General features: G+C 35.5%; 1 protein-coding gene across 4 annotated transcripts in view; it reads right to left on the bottom strand.

Moving 5' to 3' along the window:
- The window catches only part of LOC135835177 (methylcytosine dioxygenase TET-like), a 214054-nt gene that overhangs the window by 6133 nt on the left and 187346 nt on the right, over positions 1–20575 (bottom strand). For 3 of the 4 annotated variants that reach the window (XM_065349322.1, XM_065349325.1, XM_065349324.1), the window contains 12 exons: positions 13914–14064; positions 13690–13818; positions 13276–13469; positions 12910–13157; positions 7382–9604; positions 7105–7282; positions 6787–7010; positions 6486–6672; positions 2762–2989; positions 2513–2667; positions 1022–2411; positions 803–925 (listed from right to left, as the gene is read on the bottom strand). In XM_065349322.1, the coding sequence (XP_065205394.1) occupies positions 803–925; positions 1022–2411; positions 2513–2667; positions 2762–2989; positions 6486–6672; positions 6787–7010; positions 7105–7282; positions 7382–9604; positions 12910–13157; positions 13276–13469; positions 13690–13818; positions 13914–14064 (5430 nt within the window). The remainder of the gene's footprint in view (positions 1–802; positions 926–1021; positions 2412–2512; positions 2668–2761; positions 2990–6485; positions 6673–6786; positions 7011–7104; positions 7283–7381; positions 9605–12909; positions 13158–13275; positions 13470–13689; positions 13819–13913; positions 14065–20575) is intronic. The other variant, XM_065349323.1, reaches the window with a different exon arrangement.

The following is a 20575-nucleotide window of genomic DNA, read 5'->3' as shown; positions in this document are numbered from 1 at the left end:
GTGTATTTTGACTAATACGAGGCCATTGAGTCCGAATCCAGTATCTATTTTTAGCTCTTGTCGTTCCTTCATTGAGTAAAAACAAGTTTTTCCGCAAAAAAATTCAATTTGCTAAAAAATGGCTAACGGTACAGCGCTCAATTGTGAGTTGATTTTCGTTCTCATCGACCTCGAATTAGCCAGGACATGTCATAGAGAACGACACGGTATTGGGGGGGGGGGTGATGCTCAAATTGTCAGTCGAAAATTAGTCTTTTTTTAGAAGAATGGATCACTTGAATCAAAATTTGTCTCCGGGAATTAATTCGCTGAGACCTAACCCCTTCCTCCTCTTCCCTTAAATTCCCACTCGATTCACTTTTTTTTTTTTCAAAAAATTTGGAAAGTGATTTTTTTTTGTTACTCTTCTTGATCTCTGATTTTTTCAATTTTCAAAAAATCAAGGTGAAAGTGTTTTTTAACCTGTTTTAAGTTCGAACCTGACGATTATTTTTGACATTATCTCATCATTGAAAAACTACTGATTCGATTTTAAAATTAGAAAACATTTAAAACTTTTAAGTTTTGAATTTTCTCAGATCTTCAGCGCCTTTGCTTTCAAACTGAAGCTAGAAAAATGAAAAGCACTTCAAATACTGTGTATAGGTGATCGCCAGAGCTCAATAAGAATCAAAAATGTTCCAAAATAATATGATTTCAAAAACTTCCGATTATTTTTTTGAGGGTGGGGGGATTTCAAAAAAACTTCAAGTACATTCAAAAAAAAAATTAACCAAAGGCAGTAGAAAAACACGTCACTCACCTTGAAGCATTCTTCGTTATCAATAAAATCGGTCACTTCGCCCAACGGTTCGGTTTTCGGAGATTCTGGCACATTTGGTATACATGTTGGAGAAGGACTACTGAGATCCCATCTAGGAAACTGCTGGAAAAAACGAAGACACAACAAATGAGACAATGAAACCACTGTTTTGGAAAAAAAACAACTATTATTATCACAACTCTGGAGATGAAAACTAACCTGATGATTATTAAACGGACTGGGACTGGACGAAAAACTTTTATCATCGTTTTTAGCAAACTGACTGCTGAGATCAGGAGTGGCACCAAATGGAGCAGCACCGAACTGGCTCGAGTATAAATTCGGTGGGTCGTTTTGGAAAGGATAACTCGAACCATAACTGTACGGTGTGCTAATCGGTACGAAAGGACTGGTGGCAGGACTAGAATTAGTATCTCCGAACGGTCTGATATCATCTGGGCTTATCCAGAACCTGTGCGGTTCTTGTTTTTGATTTTGTTGATACGGTAACGGAGCGATCGGGGTAGACGGCGGTATGGCTAGCGGATTAATCGACGCTGTTTTAAACACATTCGCATCGACCGAGGTACCTTTTTCGTTGGTATTTTTACTCGCAGCTGTCATCTTGGGTGAACTTTCCGGCGGTTTTATGCTTCTAGAAAACGCGACTGGTTTTCTATCATCGAAGTCGATTCGTTTCGATGCTCTGCCATAAGATAAGCCGGGACTGAGCAGAGTCTCGTTATCGATTTTATCCGACGGTGGGTACGGTTTGAGGAAGTTTCTCTCGCTCGGACTCTGTAACGAGTCGACCGAAGGCGACTGTAAATTCGGAGACTGTCGTATCGGTGTTCTACGTCCGGATACCGTTGTGAAAGGTGACGCTCGATGAGATACCGGAGTCATCGGGTTATTGAAATCCCACGACGGTGATTCGCGACTTTCGATACCGCTCGGCCAATCAGTCATCGAAGGAGAATACGTGCTGAATTGATTACTCGTCGAGGACGAAGACGATTGCGATGTTCGATTCGATACAGGAGTCGAAGCTCGCGAATAATTCGACGGACTAGGCGAACTAAAGGGTGGCTTGGGCTGATTAATGGACACGAATTGATTCCTCAAACTAGGATCGGCTATCGAAAGACTCGAACTGGAGCGTGAATTTATCGTCGTGCTGTCGGCGTCGTTTTGAGCGTTACTCCAGCTCGTCACGCTATCCGGAGTAGTCGGTTGCCATTCGGAGGTGAACTGAGGCTGAGAATGGATCGGGAACCAAGATGGTTTCATTAATGGTGAACTAGTATCAATGGTAACGTTCGGATTAATCGATGGGTTATAGTTCCAAGCGTGATAGACCGGACTGTCCAGCACGGTCGACGATACTTGGGAACTTTGCAGCTGCGAATCGATTCCTTCGAAGCTCAGTGTGTTATCAGAAGCTACCGACGAAGGTCTGGAGGCCGGTGACTGTCTCGGATTCAGTGTACCACTCGTGTCTTTTTTACCACCTGCTACCAGCGACTCTGCGGCTTCGTCTTTACGTTTTTTACCGTGTCGACGACAAGGCTGCAAAGGTACTGATCGTACTCGTACTTCGCAAGGGTACCTGGAAATTTAATTGAGGAAGGAAAACGTTAATCATCACGATTTTAAAAACTCATTCTGTCTTATTCGACATTAGAATATTACGTAGAAATTGATACATACTTTGTCAGAACTTCGACGGATCCGTTTTTGATTTTATTCAATTGATTTTCTTTATCGCCAAATTCGTCGGTATCGTCTATCGTATACAAAGGTAAAACGTGTAACTGTTCGTCATCTGGTTTTGAAAGACTTCGATGTTTCGATAACGTGACCACCTGAACAAAACCACAAATATTTTCAATTACTATCACTTGTTCGAATTTCGGAAAAAAATAATACAAAAGTTGGAATGGTTTTTTGGCAACTTACGCTTGTACATCCATTATTCATGTTGTGCATATCACGATGAGAATGAGCGCAAAAATCAACGCAAGCGGTAACTCCGGAGAAAGGTCGTCCATTTTTCGAGCCTAATCTGCACTCGGATGCTTCGTTTTCGAACTGAGTCATGTTTTGGAAAGCTAGAGGAGCCATTTGTTCGTAAAGTGGAGATATCAACGAAGCCAACGAATGTATTCGATCTTCTACTTCTTGTTCCTGAGGCAAAAAATAACCAAAATATTACATACATATGTAAGTGAGTTTAATGCTTAATTTTTCCAATTCATTTTTTGAATTGTTTTGATTTTTATTTATTTGATTTTAATTTCATTTTCATTTTTCTAATCGATTAAATTTTTCAATTATTAAATTAGTTCGATTTTGATTCTATGGTTTCAATCAATCAACTAATACTTAAACAACCATATGTCTAAGCGTACAAGTTCCAGCCCTGTTTTTGAACAAAAATTAGCCAGAATCGAACCATCCGGATTTGATAGAATCCAGACACAAATTGACACATTACAAGAAGCTGTGCATAACCTTCGACAAATGAACGCAAATTTAACGAGGCAGAATTTTGGGAACCTAAATAATAAATTAAGACTAAATTCTGGCCTCCTGCGCCGAAAATTGGTTAATAATGACCAGAGTCCAACACGACAAATCATAAACCCAAATCATCAACACATTCATTATTGCCAGTAGGTAATTTTTATTTTTTGAATTGATTCAAATTTTGATTTGTTGGATCAACTCAATTTACGTTTTTTAGTTTGATTTGATTGAATTTTCATTCTTTCATTTTGATTTAATTTTTTTATCTTCAAAGTAGAAATCAATTCAACTTTGCAGATCTTTAAAATTCATTCAATTTTTATTTTTTTAATCATCGTGATTTTCACTTTCTGAATCAATTCAATTATTTTTTTATTGGATCAATTCAATTTTTCATTTTTCAGTTTGAAGGCTAGTAAGGTTAAGTAATTTTCATTTTTTGAATTGATCCAAATTTATATTTGTTGAATCAACTCAATTTACGTTGATTATCAATTGACTGAATTTCAATTTTTCGATCTAAAAAAAAATTAATTCATAGGAACAAATTAAATAAACATTTTAAAGCTGAACCCAATTTTTTCTTATGGATTAATGTACCTATAATTTTAATTTTGATGATGATTTTATTCTTCAAATTATTGAATAAATTTTCAATTTTCATTTTGTAAATTAATCTATCTGTTTAAAATCATTTATTCATTTGTTATTTCTTTGGTGAATTTTGTTTTCATTTACTAAATCATTTTTTTCAACTAATTTTAATTTCTTCAATTAATTAAATTTTCATTTTTCAAATTGTAGTAGGTAACTTTTATTTTTTGAATTGATTTCCATTTCCATTTTGTTAGATTAATTCTATTTTCATTTTTTTTTGATTCCATTTTCATTTATTATTGGACCAATCGATTCATTTTTAAAATAATTTCAACTCAAATTTTACTTTGTCAATTAATTTATTTTTTTGATCGTTTATTTCATTTCAAATTTTTTTTTAATCGTTGAAGTTGAAATTGATAATTATACTTTACATTTTTTTTAATTCACTCAATTATCTCTTAACTTTAGTAATTTTTTTTCTTGAATTTCTTCAAATTTTTATTTGTTGAATCAACGCAATTTAGATTTTTTAGTTTGATTTGATTGAATTTTCATTCTTTCATTTTGATTTAATTTTTTTATCTTCAAAGTAGAAATAAATTCAACTTTGCAAATCTTTAAAATTTACTAAATTGTCATTTTTTAAGTCATTGTAATTTTCACTTTCTGAATCAATTTAATTTTTCATTTTTCAGTATGATTTAATGTTCAGTTATTAGATCAATCAATTCATTTTTTAAATTTATTTTAATGTAGTTTTCCACTTCTTCAACAAATTAATCAAATGCTAAACTCTCTAAGGTTGCATTAGAATAAATTTCTACTTACATCTGTCCTTTTTTAGAACCAACTAACTAATTAATCAACTAATCAATCGACCAGTCAATCAATTAAACAATCATGTCTAAGCATACAAGTTCAAGCCCTATCTTTGAACCAAAAAGAGCCAGAGTTGAGCCATCTGGATTTGATAAAATACAGGAGCAAATTGATACTTTACACGAAGCAGTTCATAACCTCCGCTAGATGAACAGTAATCTAATGTGGCAGAATTTTTGAAATGTAAATGACAAGTTAGATCAAATTCTGGCCTCCAGTGCAGAAAACTGGCTACTCATGTCGAGAATTCAGCATGACAACCACCAGCACCTTCACTACTGTCACTATCACTTTGATCAACTGATTGAAGGGGCATCTGTGTGCCACCAACAAACCAGGAAATGCACAACCCAGCTGAAGCAGATTCAACCAGGCCTGCTACTCTGCCATTACCATCGGACCGAGTGATGTGTCATCAACTCCATGGTCCCCTAGGGATTTGCCAATATATACATTGGGAACTCCTATAACAATGGTACGTGTCCGTACAGGAGAAATCCCTTTCATCATCCCTCTGTGACATAAACCACAGCCAAGGGCTGAAGTCTTAGCAGTAGCACCAGTTGTTGGTGAACAAGAGACAATTGACCTAACAGAGGAACAGGACAATAATGACCTTGAAGTCCAAGTGATTACTGGAAGAATCAGTGCTTGTAGCCTTATATAACATTTTATTTTATTTATTTTTTTTTTACTTATGTGACATAATTTATTATGGCTACAAAACGATCAGCACCCAAAACTTCAATGGCTACTCTCAAAAGGCTGAGATTGGATGAGGAAGCAATCCCTAAGCTACTAAGAACTATGGAGGAGGTTCAGGAAAACCTAACAAACTACCAGAGATCCAAAGCACACTGTGATCGTATACGTAATGGGGAAATACATGAAAAGTTAGTTGAACACATTAAGACTACAAAATGACGTACGCAGTCATATCACTCATTCTCATTGCCACTACAGTAGGTAATTTTAATTTTTCAATTTATTCAAATTTTTATTTGTTGGATCAACTCAATTTACGTTTTTTTAGTTTGATTTATTTGAATTTTCATTCTTTCATTTTTATTTAATTTTTTCATCTTCAAAGTACAACTTTGCATATTTCTATAATTCACTCAATTTTCATTTTTTAAATTGTTGTAATTTTCATTTTCTGAATCAATTCAATTTTTATTTATTGAATCGACTAAATTTTTCATTTTTTAGTTTGATTCAATTTTCATTTATTGGATCAATCAATTCATTTTTAATATATATTAATTCAATTTCCGCTTCAACAAATTAATTAATTATTTAAAATATTGATTCAATTTTCATTCTTTCGAATTGATTCAATTTATCAAATAAATCGCATTTTTTGATATTCAACGAAGGAACATTTTCAAATCAATTTCATATTATTATGATGATGTTGCCTATTTTTTTTTCATAGATGCCTCAAAAAATTACGAATCTGCTAGAATTTTTTCAACTTCAAAAAAAAACCAGCTGATTGAAAATTTTGTATTTTTTTTTTTTTGCGATCTACGTTTCAGATTTTAAAAGTCTGCAGCTCGAATTTTCGAACACCCAAATTTTCAATATTTATTGACCACCCTACCATTTTTGCTGATTTACAAAACACTAAATTTCCTAATCTACATAATTCAATCAACGTTTTCCAAAAACTCACCTCAGAACGAACCGAAAGTCTAAATTTTCTGACAGTTTTACTCCTCGCGTATTTGCAGCCGTTATAATACATAGACCACGAGCATCCGAATGAAAACGAAGCACCGCATGTTTCGGGGTCGAGTCCTTGACAAGCACATGTTCTCGGTTCATTGGTTGCACAACGTCTCATAGTTGGTAGTCCAAATCTGCAGCAAAAAAAAAATAAACATAAACAATTAAAATTAAATTTCGAACAAACCTTCTAATTAGTACGAAATCACACGCTGGAGTCAGATTTATGATCGGCAGTAAATACTCACTTGTTCAATTTATGCACGAGCATGTTGTAAAGTAGGTCAGCTTCGTCTACTGGGACACCTTCCCATGCGACAAGAACCATAATGATCCAGGCAGTTGGACATTTATGACCTGGTCGGTGTTTAACCAGTACTAAAACTTTCTCGTCTAGCGACGATCGTCGAATGATCCATTTAGCCAGAGGACATCCCTGGGTAGTTTTACCTTCTTTTCCGGTATAAAGAAGCTATACAGTAACAAAAAAAAAAAAAAACCATCACAAACGTAAATATCAAATTGTACAGAAAACCCAAAATTAATAAAAATAAAATCGTAGGTACCTTTTCAATCCTAATTGCGTTTCCTTTGTACCCGATACGTTGTTCTAGATCTAGACGTAGTTCGCTTAAATTGGCCGCCGTTCCGAGATGCGTATAATAGGAACCTGGTTCGGGGGGTATTTTATCGGACGGAAAACAATCACATTCGGGTATTTCCGTTTTGATGTTATTTTTCAATCTGAAAACCAACCGGAAAAATAATACGTATTAATTTCATTTGTATTTGTTTTTCATCTATTAGTGGAAAAATTACGTAAATTTTCTTCTCACAGCTCACCTATCGATATTATCTTGTATCTTCTTGGCAACATTCGCGTCGATTTTATCGACCACGAGGTCTTCGTTGGGTTCTTTTTTCACAGGGTATTCGACGTCGTTATTTTTACTACCCTTAATATCCAAAATATCGTCGATGGTTTTCATTTTAGCGTAACATCCTTCGCGAGGATGCTGCATTACAGGCTCCAGAATGCTCGGTTTAGTACAAGGGTAACTCCACAGCTCGTTGATTTTTCCCTCCGTATCTTGTCTACCTCCACCGAGGTAATTGATACCGGGATTTTGCAATTGTGGATGCTGACTAAACGGTATAACGGTTTGTTGTAAGCTACCTAAAAGCGGAGCAATAGGTATCGGTTCATTGGTGGGAACGAGTTTATTACCGAACCAAACTCCTTCTTGGTTCGTTGTTTTCAACTCTAAATCCTTTTTAATCGATTGATTATCGCGTTCGCATTCGTCTTTCTCTTTGCCTCCTAAAGGCTCCCAAAAAGAGCTATCGGTTTGTTGGGCGAAATTCGAAACGCGTTCTTTTTTCGTTGATTTTGATGGTTTCTTCTTAGTAACCGGTTCCGGTTCCGTTTTGATGTCGATATCGAAAGGCGTCGTCTGTGTGGCGATCGCGTTCACCGAAGTTGGTTCTTTGGTCACCGTCGCTGTAGTCGTCGGCGTCGTGAACGTTCCGCTATTCGAGGGGTACTTGAAATTAGACTTGGGCCCGGTGTAGTTCCTCTGAGCATCGGTAGAGGGAACGAATTTGAAATTTTCCACAGGCGCGGATACTTTACTAGCTTTAGTTTTCTTATCGGTGGGAGAAAAATCCCAAAAGCCACCACCCTCAGTAGCTAAGCTCCGAGGATGGTGGCTTTGCGCTAAAAAATTCCCGTTGTTCATTTGAGATTTATTGCCATAATTATCTAAATATTGCTTGGACGCGTGCTGCTGGTGGACGACTTGCTGATATCCTGGTTCTTGCTTTATCGTCGTTGTTTGATAGTTCGATTGTTGCTGCTGCTGTTGTTGTTGAGGTTCTTGTTTTATATTCACCGAATAATTTTGCTGCTGTTGTTGTTGGTGCGGTTCTTGTTTTATATTCGCCGAATACGTTTGCTGCTGCTGTTGTTGATGCTGAGGACTCACCAAATTCTTATCTAAAGCAACTCGTTTGTTTTGATTTTCGTAGTAATGTTTTGGACTAGATTCTTGTTTGATTTGCTGTTGCTGTTGTTGTTGCTGCTGTTGCTGTTGCTGTTGTATTTGATGATGCAACTGTTGTATTTGCTGCTGATGCATATGTTGCTGTTGCATAAACTGGTGCTGCTGCTGCTGCTGCTGCTGTTGTTGTTGTTGTTTCTGTTGTTCTTGGTGTTGCTGAATCTGATGATTAATCTGCTGTTGTTGCTGTTCGTGTTGAATTTGCTGCTGCAGTTGTCGCTGGTAAGCTTGTTGTTGCTGCTGCTGCTGTTGTTGTTGTTGTTGTTGCTGCTGCTGCTGTTGCATCTGCTGCTGGAAATGTTGCTGTCGCTGCTGCTGCTGTTGTTGCTGATGCATCTGTTCCGACGACTGCATCGACTGCTGCTGCGGTCCGTTTCGATTTTGATTATTGAATTGGAAATGCTGACTAGATAATTGCATATTCTGTGAAGGAGATAAAGGTATCTGATGAGGTTGCTGCTGCTGCTGTTGCTGCTGCTGCTGCGAGTGAACAGGCGACATACTAGGTTGAGGAGTCGAACAAAACTGCTGATTGTGCTGCGACTGTTGTTGTTGTTGCTGCTGCGACTGCTGCTGGGACATTTTTTGCTGCTGTTGCGTGAACTGATTGTCTTGATTCTGCAGATAGTTCTGATTGCCGGCGAAATGATTCTGTTGCTGGTTTTGATTGGTGTGTTGTTTGTTTAAAATCATGGTTTTTAGCTTGGTATTGACGTTGGTTCGATCGTCGCCGCCGCCGCCGCGTTGGTAAGCATTACCGTGGCTGGAATCGGACGTCTGGTATATAGCTGGGTTATGTTTTTCTTCGTTAGATACGCTGGTGTTGGGCCAGGCGTTCGAGCCTTGGTCGACTTTATTGCGGTTGTTTTGAACGGCGTCTTGATGAGACCATTCTTTCGGCGTGTTGTTACGTTTGTCGTCGTTCATGGTGGCGTGATAAGACGGTTTAGCGATATCCTCCCCCATAAATCTGTGAGCTACAGATTGTGAATTTTGGCCTGGATACCTGCGCGAACACAAGAAACGAAGAATATGGGTTAGACTTAGTTAGTACAGGAATGAAAAGAAAGTGTTTGAAAATTTTTTTAGATAAGTTTGGTGTATGTTTTTTCCCACTAACACACTAAAAATTACCTATCATTCGGGTAAAAGTAGTTCATAAGCGATAAGTTATGTTCGAAGTATGTTTATCACACAATTATTAAAGATAGGTACTAACGAGTGTCCTAGAATACTTCGTGTGATAATAAAAAAAAGTGAAAAAAACCTTGTAAAGCTTACAAAAAAAAATTCCAGTTTTACTCTTCGATAATCATAATAATTTTTAATGATCGATCAATTGATTATTTCTCCCACCTGACGAAAAATCAATGAGAAAGTTTGGAAATTAGAAAACTTCGTAGAACATTTTTTTTTTTTTTGGAAACCGAACCATGTGAGTAGAAATGGGACCGGTTTTTACCTTTTTTAGGAAAATTGCACAGCCCAGGTCTCGATTTTTTTCATTTTTAATCAAGTATTCAATATATTTTTATATTTTTCCTTTTCTCGAAAATTAAAATATTTCAACTTAAACATTTTTGACCCCCTTCCCCCTCTTCAAGAATTGAATGAAAGTTCCAATTTTTTCAACGTTTTTTCATGCTGCTCTGCTTATTTGACACTTTTTTTGATTTCCGAAAATAGTTTTCTAGGGATACGTAATTTTTTTTAAATCTTGAAATTCCCCTCCCCCTCCACTCTTTGAAAAAATGTCTCGAGTTTTCAGTTAAACATTGAAATTTCCGTTAATTTTCTCCTTCGAAAAATTTGAAAAAAATGTCTCCTTTTTTCTATTTTTGAACAAATTTTGATCATCCTCTCTGAATATGAGTAGAATGAATAAATAAGGGCAAAAATTGAGGTTGTATTTTGAGGAAGTGAAATTCTCAATTTTCAGTGAAATTTGGCTGCAGTTTCAAGAGTGCACTTTTTGGTATTTTTACCAGTAAAATGAATTCAAAAATAAAGCCATAAATACGTGGTTTCTGACGGTATTTTTTTTTTGTTGAAAAAATCACTACTTTTTCACTACTTTTTCCAACCAAATTTTCAGAAGCTCCCCCTCCTCCTCCCCAAACAAAAATAACAAAGTCAAATTTTTCACAGGAAAATTTTTAAAAAATTGAAATTTTTAAATTTTAATTAAAATTATTTTTAAAAAACTAGTTGCAAATTTCGTCAAAAAAACCTTTTTTTTCAATAATTTGAAGGTTTTTGTTGCGGGTTTGAATTTTTTCATTTTTTCACTACATATCTTTTTGACTAAAGGAGGAGTCCCGATAAGGCCATTTTTTGGCCCCACGACAGTTATCGACTGGACCACTCTTAAAATATTGTAATAAATATCCAAAATACAAATCGGTATTTTAGGAACCACTGAGTATTATTTTCAAAAACTTTTTAGCGTAAAATATCTGTTTGAACTTGATAAACGTTATGCTGGGTGATTTTCCTATTTTCGATCCTCGTGGGTAAAAATTGGGGGGGGGGTTGATTTTTGGAAAATTTTGGAACCACCATTTTGAACCTACCCCTTTGAGCCCCCCTAAAAACCTTTTTACAGTTTATTAGTATCTGACAGACCTTCATACTGCCAAATTTTGAGCTCAATAAAATTTTCCTCTGATACTCAAAAATCCAGTTTTCCATTTTTTCGCAATTTCAAAATTTTGGGAACCCCTGGTAAACTAGAAACCTGCGATTTGCGCCAAACGTAACGTTTTTGAGGCATATATTCGATTATCTCGATGAAAAAATTCAATTAAGCTGCCTGTATATTCGTAATTTCGAACCCTTTCTTTAGAGCCCCCCACTTTAGGCACCCCTAAAAAAGGTGTAAAAGCAAATTTTTTCAAATGAATTGAAGAATTTACATTTGAACCACACTGGCAAGTGCTCGATAATTTTTCATTTGATTTTTCCTGTAACTTTCAAAATTAAGCTTTTTTGGGCCAAATTCTGAGATTTTACTCTTAAAAAAAACGCCAAAATCACGTTTTCACGATTTCAACGAAGTAAATATCAAAAAATTTGGTTGCAATTCTCAAAAAAAGATGAGTAGAAATTAAAAAAAAAAAAAAATGAGCTACTGGAGAGTATATATATTGACTCCTCCCCCCCCTCCTACAGAGTTGAATATTTGGAAAAATGCTTCGCTTTTGTATTGTTCTTTCAGGGTGTTTTGTTTGTTGAGCATTTTGGATTAGAGTCGAAATAATCAGAACAATTTCTTTTGAACTGAACTACTGATATCCCTAATTTATTACCTAAACTTGGTCGAGAATAATGAAAACCAAAGGCAGAGACTGACACCTAACAAGAAAAAAAAATATTTGAACCAATAAACATTTTAAATTTTTGGTCCAGATTCTTGGCAATCATTGTCAAAATTCAAAAAAGTGATATGAAAAAAAAAACACGAGACTTTCAGGCAGTTTTTGGAAAAAAGTGCAGGATACATATTTCTGGAATTTTTAGTCAAAGGAACATCAATTTTCATCAACGATATTTTTTGGCAAATTTGACGAAAAGCGAGACTTTAGCATCGAAAATAATTTTTGGAAGAAAAGAGACTTGAACATGAACAATAACACACTGAAAAGACAGTGTAGCTAGTTGAAAAAAAAAAAATAAAAAATAAAATGTCCATTATTCACATCTTATATCGATACTAAGTACCAATAAATTTCCTTTTTTTTTTCAAAAAATAATACCAAGGTTCAAAAGAATTGAATTTTTGATTCCCCCTCCCCCCAAAAAAGGTAACTTTGATGACTAAAATTTTGAACTCGAGTAACTTGGTTACGTCTGGAAAAGTAGCCGAGTACGAGCCCTTTTATACCGAAAAAATATTCAGCAAGCCAGAATTTGAGGTCCTTGAGAAAATTTCTTGAATTTAGGAAAATTTTCAAAAATCATATTTGCACAAAAAATGAAAAAAAATTATACAATTAAACTCGAAGATGAAATTTGATATGCATAATCTCTATAACCCCCTCCCCCTATCCCCCACTAAATCCATTCGAAGACATTTCGGATCGTTTTGAGCAGTTCTGGAGCATCTAGTTTAAATAATGTCACATTTTCATTTCTGATAGATTTAGACACGAGCTACAAGACAGCTCATACACAATTTTCACCCATCTGTTACACGTACTTCTCCAACGAAATATGGTCAAAAATACACCAAACTCATCTTAAAAAAAAAAAAAAAAAAAAAAAACAGAAAATCTACAGAAATTCATAATCTCGAGTCTCGAGCTCACTTACCCACTAGAGTTGCGTAAACTCTGTTGTGATTGGGGAGGTTGTGGAGGTGGGTATCCAGGCATCGCGTTTCCCTGATTATTTACTTGGGATGGAGTACCAATTGGTTGAATGTAGTTATTTACTGTAGTCGGAGTCTTAGACGGAGGAATACCACCGGTCACAGAATCGCTGGTATTATTATCTAAATTTTGTACAGAGCTACACCTACTATTAGGCGTACTGGAAGGTTGAGGAACTAATGTGGTTTCCTGCGCACACACAGAGAAAAAGAAAAAAAATCACATGAGTACGTAAAATTTCAAGGTTTTGTCACCACGTGTGGTGTGGATCAGCATAGAGGTAATGTAAATCAAAGCATTTACCCACCTGTCCGGGATAGGCGCCGTTCATGTATTCGGTTGGTCTAGGCGAGGCGTCGACGTAATCGATGGTACCATTAACGGTAACGTTATTTCTAGTCGGTGTGCCTCCGTTAAGCAAAGGCGAAGCTGCCGGAGGTTGAGAGGTTTGATATGGTGGACCATTGGTCTGTAAAAAACCGCTTTGTACCGGTTGATATCCTGCAAAGAGAACACCAATAATGTCACAAATATTACACGTAAAAATTAGTTCATAGCACGAAGTTTTAAAATACATATTACGTAAACGTTCGAGTCGTGCTACTTTTTTTTTTTTAGACAAATCAACAACATAGAAACCCATCGGTCAGCGAATTTTTGAAATTATTTTTCAACATATACACGACATCGACATACGTTAAATTACCTAATGTACACGTACCTGGCGTAGGCTGAGTATACGAAGACACTGTGACCGGTGCACCGGGCGGATACTGCGGATGATATCTCAATTCGTCGATTTGCGGCGGCGGTAACTGCTGTATGAACTGACCTTGAGGAGGCCAAGTACCTGGAAAATTTTCAAAGCGATGTTAAATTCACATATTACTCGTGTGTGTAGTGTGTAGAGTACAATCACGTGCTAACGAATATGCCAATGCTTACTCATTGCAGCTGCTTCTGTAGGTACTGGCGCTTGTTGCCAAACTGTATTTGAAAATCTGTGTTCTCGGACTGCTTGAGGAAAGCCTGGAGTTGCTTCAGTTACATTACCAGCTGGAATGTTCGAACCGTAAAATGGCATCACAGAACCCGGCTGTAAAAACATAAAGGTAATTTACGGTCAATATGAGCCATTGTTGAGTAAGTATTCGTACGTAATAGTAAAATATGCACATTTTAAAATGATAATGAAAATAATCTATGGAGTTCCCTATCAGGGTCAAAAAAGGACTCGGTCATGTTGAGGTCAAAACAGGTCATTGTCTTGTCGAAAAGATGAGATATTTCGCTTGGAAAAAACGAAAACTGAATTTCAAACGCAGGTAACAAAATATGGCACATATTTTTCTAGAAAGCTCGGTTTTCAAAGATCCTATCGCAACTTTATTTCGCAATAAAGGTATACAAATAACGATATTTTTGAAGCTCACCTCTTCCCTCCACATCAGATTATTTGATACGTTAAAAAATAAACCCTATTTATCGAATTTATTCCCATTTAAACCATTCGAGCTCGAACTGGATGACTTTAATGCAACAGGAAAGTACACAGATAGGCATACATTAAGCATAATCTGATACTACGCCACATTCCCCCACATTTTCATGCTGTAAAAATCTAAAAACCCGAGGAAAAATACTCCATTTTCCTCGTCCTCACTCGGGGAAAAACTGAATCGAAATCGACCATTTAAAGGAAAAAAAATTCAACCGAAAATTGCTAAAAATTGTCGTTAATAAAAAAATAAAATATAAATCCTCGAATATATCGTCGCGTCGTCGCGTTTTGGGTATTAGGTAGGTACCTACCAACGCGAAAAGAGAGAGAATTTTACATACTTGGACGAATACGTAAAATACGAGTATACAGTAGTATCTCGACCCGATGACATTTTCAAAGCGAATAAATTCGCCATACTGAAGATAAGACACAGCGGTATCTAGGATGACGATGACGGGGGGGGGGGGGGGCGAAGGCGAATTTACCCAAAATCGAATCGAATTTCCCCGACGACCAAATAATAAACGTTACCGTACAATGAAAATCTATCGTCCAAATGAGAATCGAATCATTTTTTATTGAAACTCGACTCTATATAAATATACCTACCTAAAACTCTCTTGGATGTTTTGCTCTCTCACGCTCTGTTTTTCTTTCTCTTTCTCTCTCTATCTCTCTTTGCTCGTTTATTATATATCTCTATACACTGTGGCAATTTCATTTTAATGCTCGGCTATGTGGAAGTTGCAGCAAGCTCCCAGTCGATGATTTATAGCGAAATTAGCGTTCGTAAAATAGCATTACGTAATTTAAGGCTTTTTGAATTTATTTTCCATTTAAAATATTTTCGCCATTTGCTTTTCCACGTTTGCGTGCTCGTTGTGACTTTCTCTTCTTTCGTTTTTCCCCCTCGTATTCGTATAATGTATGTAATATAAATACACACGTAAATCAAAATGAATTTTAATATTTTACTCCCTAACGAAAGGCACCGAAGTAATCATTTTTACCAATTGCCAATCAAATAGTCGTTATTTTAACGTCTTTTACCGACTTTTCGGAGAAAAGTGGAGTATTGTATTTGTTGCGATAGTGGAAGTTGGGTCGGGGAGTGACTTTTCTTTGCGTTTCGAGGGTCTGGGATCACGATAGGCTCATTCCCAAAATTTCAGGTTTCCTTATATAAGGTTTATATATATACATGTAAAAACCATACATTACGAGATCCGTTTTATATAAAATCGGGCATTGCGAGATCCTGAGATCCTTTTGCCGGATCTCGCAAGTTCTCTCATATGCCATGGTACTCGTGAGATCCGGGGGACCCTGTACACACATTTTCAGCCGGATCTCGTTTTACCTACTATTTATATACTTATATACAATTTTTGAAAATAGATAAACGACGCATCTTGCGAGATCCACCCCCAAATCAGGTTAAGGCCGTTGGTGGATCTCGGTTTATGCGGATCGCGAAATTGATGGCGGCAAGGCATAGAAAGGCACTGTTTACACACTGGAACGTGCGTTCGAACGAAGTTGTAGGGTCATTATTTGAGTTTTTAGCATTTTTCGAAATTTTTTGGGTCGGATCTCGCAATGCCTGTGTATATGTCGGATCTCGCAATGTACTATAAGACAGTATATATATAGAGATATATATATACAATTTTTTTTTTGAATTTTTGATTTAATTCGAAAGCTACGAACTTTTGGATCGAAGTGAATATGCGAAATTATAGAGATCATAGAGGCCTACTTAGATTTCAAGTTTCATCAAAATCGGTTCAGCCGTTTTCTAGGTAATGAGTTTTGAAAAATTTCGAAAAAAAATTTTGTCGCTCGATAAACTTGGAAGCTGCGTTCTTTTGGAACTTGATGATGATGCCAAAATGTTCGGCTAGTAGCCTAGTTGTGACATTTAAAATTTGATCAAAATCGGTTCAGCCGTTGCTGAGAAATTAAATTTTTTTAAAATTTTGTGCAAAGTCACCCCCCGAAAATTTGAAAAAGCTCATTTTTGTTTTCGATTACGTAAGAAAGCTACGAACTTTTGGATCATGGTGCAAGTGCGAAATCATAGGAATGGTGATGGACTTGTGATACTTCAAGTTTCAGAAAAATTGGTTCAGTCGTTACTCAAGGTAATGATTTTTAAGTGAAAAATGTCGAAAAAAAATTTTGTCGCTCGATAAACTTGGAAGCTTTGAACTTTTGAAACACGATGATGGTGACAAATTGTCCGGCTAGTATCCAAGGGCTGACATTTTGAGTTTCATCAAAATCGGTTCAAAGGTTCCTGAGAAATAAATTTTTAAATGAATTTTTAAGTGAAAAATGTCGAAAAAAAATTTTGTCGCTCGATAAACTTGGAAGCTTTGAACTTTTGAAACACGATGATGGTGACAAATTGTCCGGCTAGTATCCAAGGGCTGACATTTTGAGTTTCATCAAAATCGGTTCAAAGGTTCCTGAGAAATAAATTTTTAAATGAATTTTTAAGTGAAAAATGTCGAAAAAAAATTTTGTCGCTCGATAAACTTGGAAGCTTTGAACTTTTAAAACACGATGATGGTGACAAATTGTCCGGCTAGTATCCAAGGGCTGACATTTTGAGTTTCATCAAAATCGGTTCAACCGTTCCTGAGAAATGATTTTTTAAAAGTTCAATTTTAAATGAATTCGTGTGCCAAGTCTTTACTTAAATATTTAAGTACTCGTATGTGATGAGGTGAATTTACACATAAAATTTAATTTCTCAGCAACGGCTGAATCGATTTTGATCAAATTTGAAATTTCAGAACTACACTACTTAGCGGAGATTTCGCCATCATCATCAAGTTCCAAAAGTTCAAAGCTTCCAAGTTTATCGAGCGACAAAATTTTTTTTCGACATTTTTCACTTAAAAACTCATTTAAAAATTTATTTCTGAGGAACGGTTGAACCGATTTTGATGAAACTCAAAATGTCAGCCCTTGGATACTAGCCGGACAATTTGTCACCATCATCGTGTTTCAAAAGTTCGAAGCTTCCAAGTTTATCGAGCGACAAAACTTTTTTTCGACATTTTTCACTTAAAAATCATTACCTTGAGTAACGACTGAACCAATTTTTCTGAAACTTGAAGTATCACAAGTCCATCACCATTCCTATGATTTCGCACTTGCACCATGATCCAAAAGTTCGTAGCTTTCTTACGTAATCGAAAACAAAATTTTCAAAAGCTCAAAGCTTTCAAATTTGTCGAGCGACAAAATTTTTTTTCAGAATTTTTCAAAACTCATTACCTAGGAAATGGCTGAACTGATTTCGATGAAACTTGAAATCTCACTAGGTTTGCTCGATTCCTATTAAGTATACGACCCTCAATTTTTTGTGAATCATTCGTGAACGAATTGATCAATTTTTTGAAAGAACCATTCGCCAACGAATCTTTAATTTATGAATAAATTCGTTCGCGAATGAGTCACTAATACGAATCAATTCGTTCGCGAATGATTCATTGAAAATTGAGTAAATGAATCAATTCGTTCGCGAACGAATCACATGTCTGAATCGGTTCGTTCGTGAACGATTCACTTGTATGAATTAATTCGTTCGCGAACGATTCACTTGTACGAATCGATTCGTTCGCGAACGATTCACTTGTACGAATCAATTCGTTCGCGAACGATTCACTTGTATGATTCGATTCGTTCGCGAACGAGTCACTTATACGAATCGATTCGTTCGCGAACGAGTCACTTATACGAATCGATTCATTCACGAACGAGTCACTTGTACAAATCGATTCGTTCACGAACAAGTCACTTATACGAATCAGTTCGTTCGCGAATCACTGTTTAAATAAAAGTGGATCAATTCGTTCGTAAAAGATATTTATTTTACGAAAAGTCGGTCTTCTCACGCTTACTGCGTGAGAGTTTTTTTTCCTTTATATTCCTTTTTGCTTCGAATTTTACTTCTATACGTTCGATTACAACGAAGGAATTCGATTAAATGGAAGTACCTACGCTCGGTGTTCGATATTGAATTTTTATTTCTGTATACGTATCTTATTTCTCGAGAAAATTGGATGCTATTGGAAAACTTCGTTCATTAATTATTCTAAAACGAGATGGAAGCATTTGTTATTAAATCTCGTCGAACAGAAGAACACATAATTTTTTTTCCAAGTCACAAAATTGAGAAAATGTCGATGGTTAGGTAGATATGATGTTGCTTGATTCGAGCACAAAATCCATTCCGAAATTATTCAACCACCTACATTTTGAAACAAAAATTCAGAACTTGTTTCGATTTTTCTCAAACCTACGTGTTTAAAATAATGAACTTTCGATCGAGTTCTGAAAACGTAATTTTGATTTGGATTAGGCAGGTATAAATTCGATCGAATTCAAACAGAATGAAATGCTCTTTCCTTTCACGTCAGTTGTAATTATCATCTGTATTAAATTTATTCTAATTCAAAAAGTAGAAATGAATTGGAACAGCTTTAATACATTTATACCTATTATGTATGTAACTACCTACATTTTTCAGCACATTCGTTCCATTATCAACTTCCTCATGGAGAAATTTCATACGTAACTTGTTCAAATGTTCATATCTCTCATGCAATACTCATATCCTATTGGCCTTGGGCTATATTAAAATACCTAATTCTTCTGCTCTTCATTATCACAATTCTGATGAAACATCACATATTCACGTCATTTTGACCATCGGATCGCGGAAATTCTAACTAAAAAAAAATGTTACATTTTGATAATATTTTCTTTATCATATCCGACCATCGCCATCATCGTACTGGTGACGAGGTGATAAATAAATATAGCACAGGTGTGATAAACGATGAACATTTCAATGCTCAAAATTCACACGTAATTCCCATTAAATGAGCTTAAAACTATCAATTTTCTTTCTCGACATAAAAATTGCATGTAAGTAATTAAAAATTTTCAAGTACATACATACTTAGGTAGACAAATAATGAATATTTTTGTTCGATGGGGGTTTTTGAAAAGCTTTTAATCGACAGGATTATAGAATGTAGTTACTTATACATATCACAATATAATAACACCATTCTGGGAAAATCAACCCTCATTCACAAAAGGATGTACCTCAAATTAAGATCTCTGTAAAGAATTCTTCAGTACGCCATGTTATTTAGAAAGGTGTCTTATGTGTTACGTATTACCATACACATAAGACACCTTTCTACTTGCCAAGTCATTTCAGTTTCTTCAACAAAGCTAGCATTTCAACTTCGGTTTGATCAGCCAACAATTTTTAGGATTCCCCCCAATTAAAATCGAAGACAACGAGTATTTTCAATTTTTATTATTGTTTTGAATGTTTGTTTAAAGTAAGATAATTCGAAAACCTACTGCGATTTCCAAATGAATTTGTTTCGTCAATATTTTTATACCTTCCTAAACATTTTATGAAAAAGTTGCCAAATTGTAGACACTAAAAATTTGGAAAATAAATTCAAATATTCACGATAACAAATAACCTTTTTTTTCTCACTTATTTTTCCTTTCTTTTCCACGATGTTATAGAAAAGTAAACCAAACAACTGGATGTCCAAATTAAATATTAATTTTATCAACGATTATTTATTCATGTGTAGGGTAAAACAGAGAAATAGCCAACATTGCTGCAAAAATATCAAGTCAAACAAAAATATTCTGAGCACAAGCCTCCCCATTCCGTTTAACTTGCTAACAAGTAAACATTTTCAATTTTGTCTCCTCCTCTATAGGTATCAACTCGATTTATCCATTTTTTTTCACCTAATCGTTGTCCATTATTTATAGTGTTTTTTTTACTTCAATTTTAATCTGAAAAAAATTAATCACTTTGGTTACCTATCAGGCATAAAATCCATTATTTCATTTTTTTTTTTTTTTTTTTTTTTAGAGACTTTAGTGACTCAAAAATAGCAAAAAAAAGTGACCAAAAATTTGAGAAAAAGTGACCAAAATGTAGGATCGATTGCACCCCGCCCCCGTCGATCCACCGGGACGACTTTTTGCTTAAAGGAGGAGTTCTAAGGAGCATTTCTAACCTTTGTCTTCAAAAAAAAGTGGTCCT

Source organism: Planococcus citri, chromosome 2, assembly GCF_950023065.1.
Source record: "Planococcus citri chromosome 2, ihPlaCitr1.1, whole genome shotgun sequence".
Lineage (NCBI taxonomy): Eukaryota > Metazoa > Arthropoda > Insecta > Hemiptera > Pseudococcidae > Planococcus > Planococcus citri.
The sequence above is the reverse complement of the archived record's forward strand: the minus strand, read 5'-3'. Positions and strand labels throughout refer to the sequence as shown.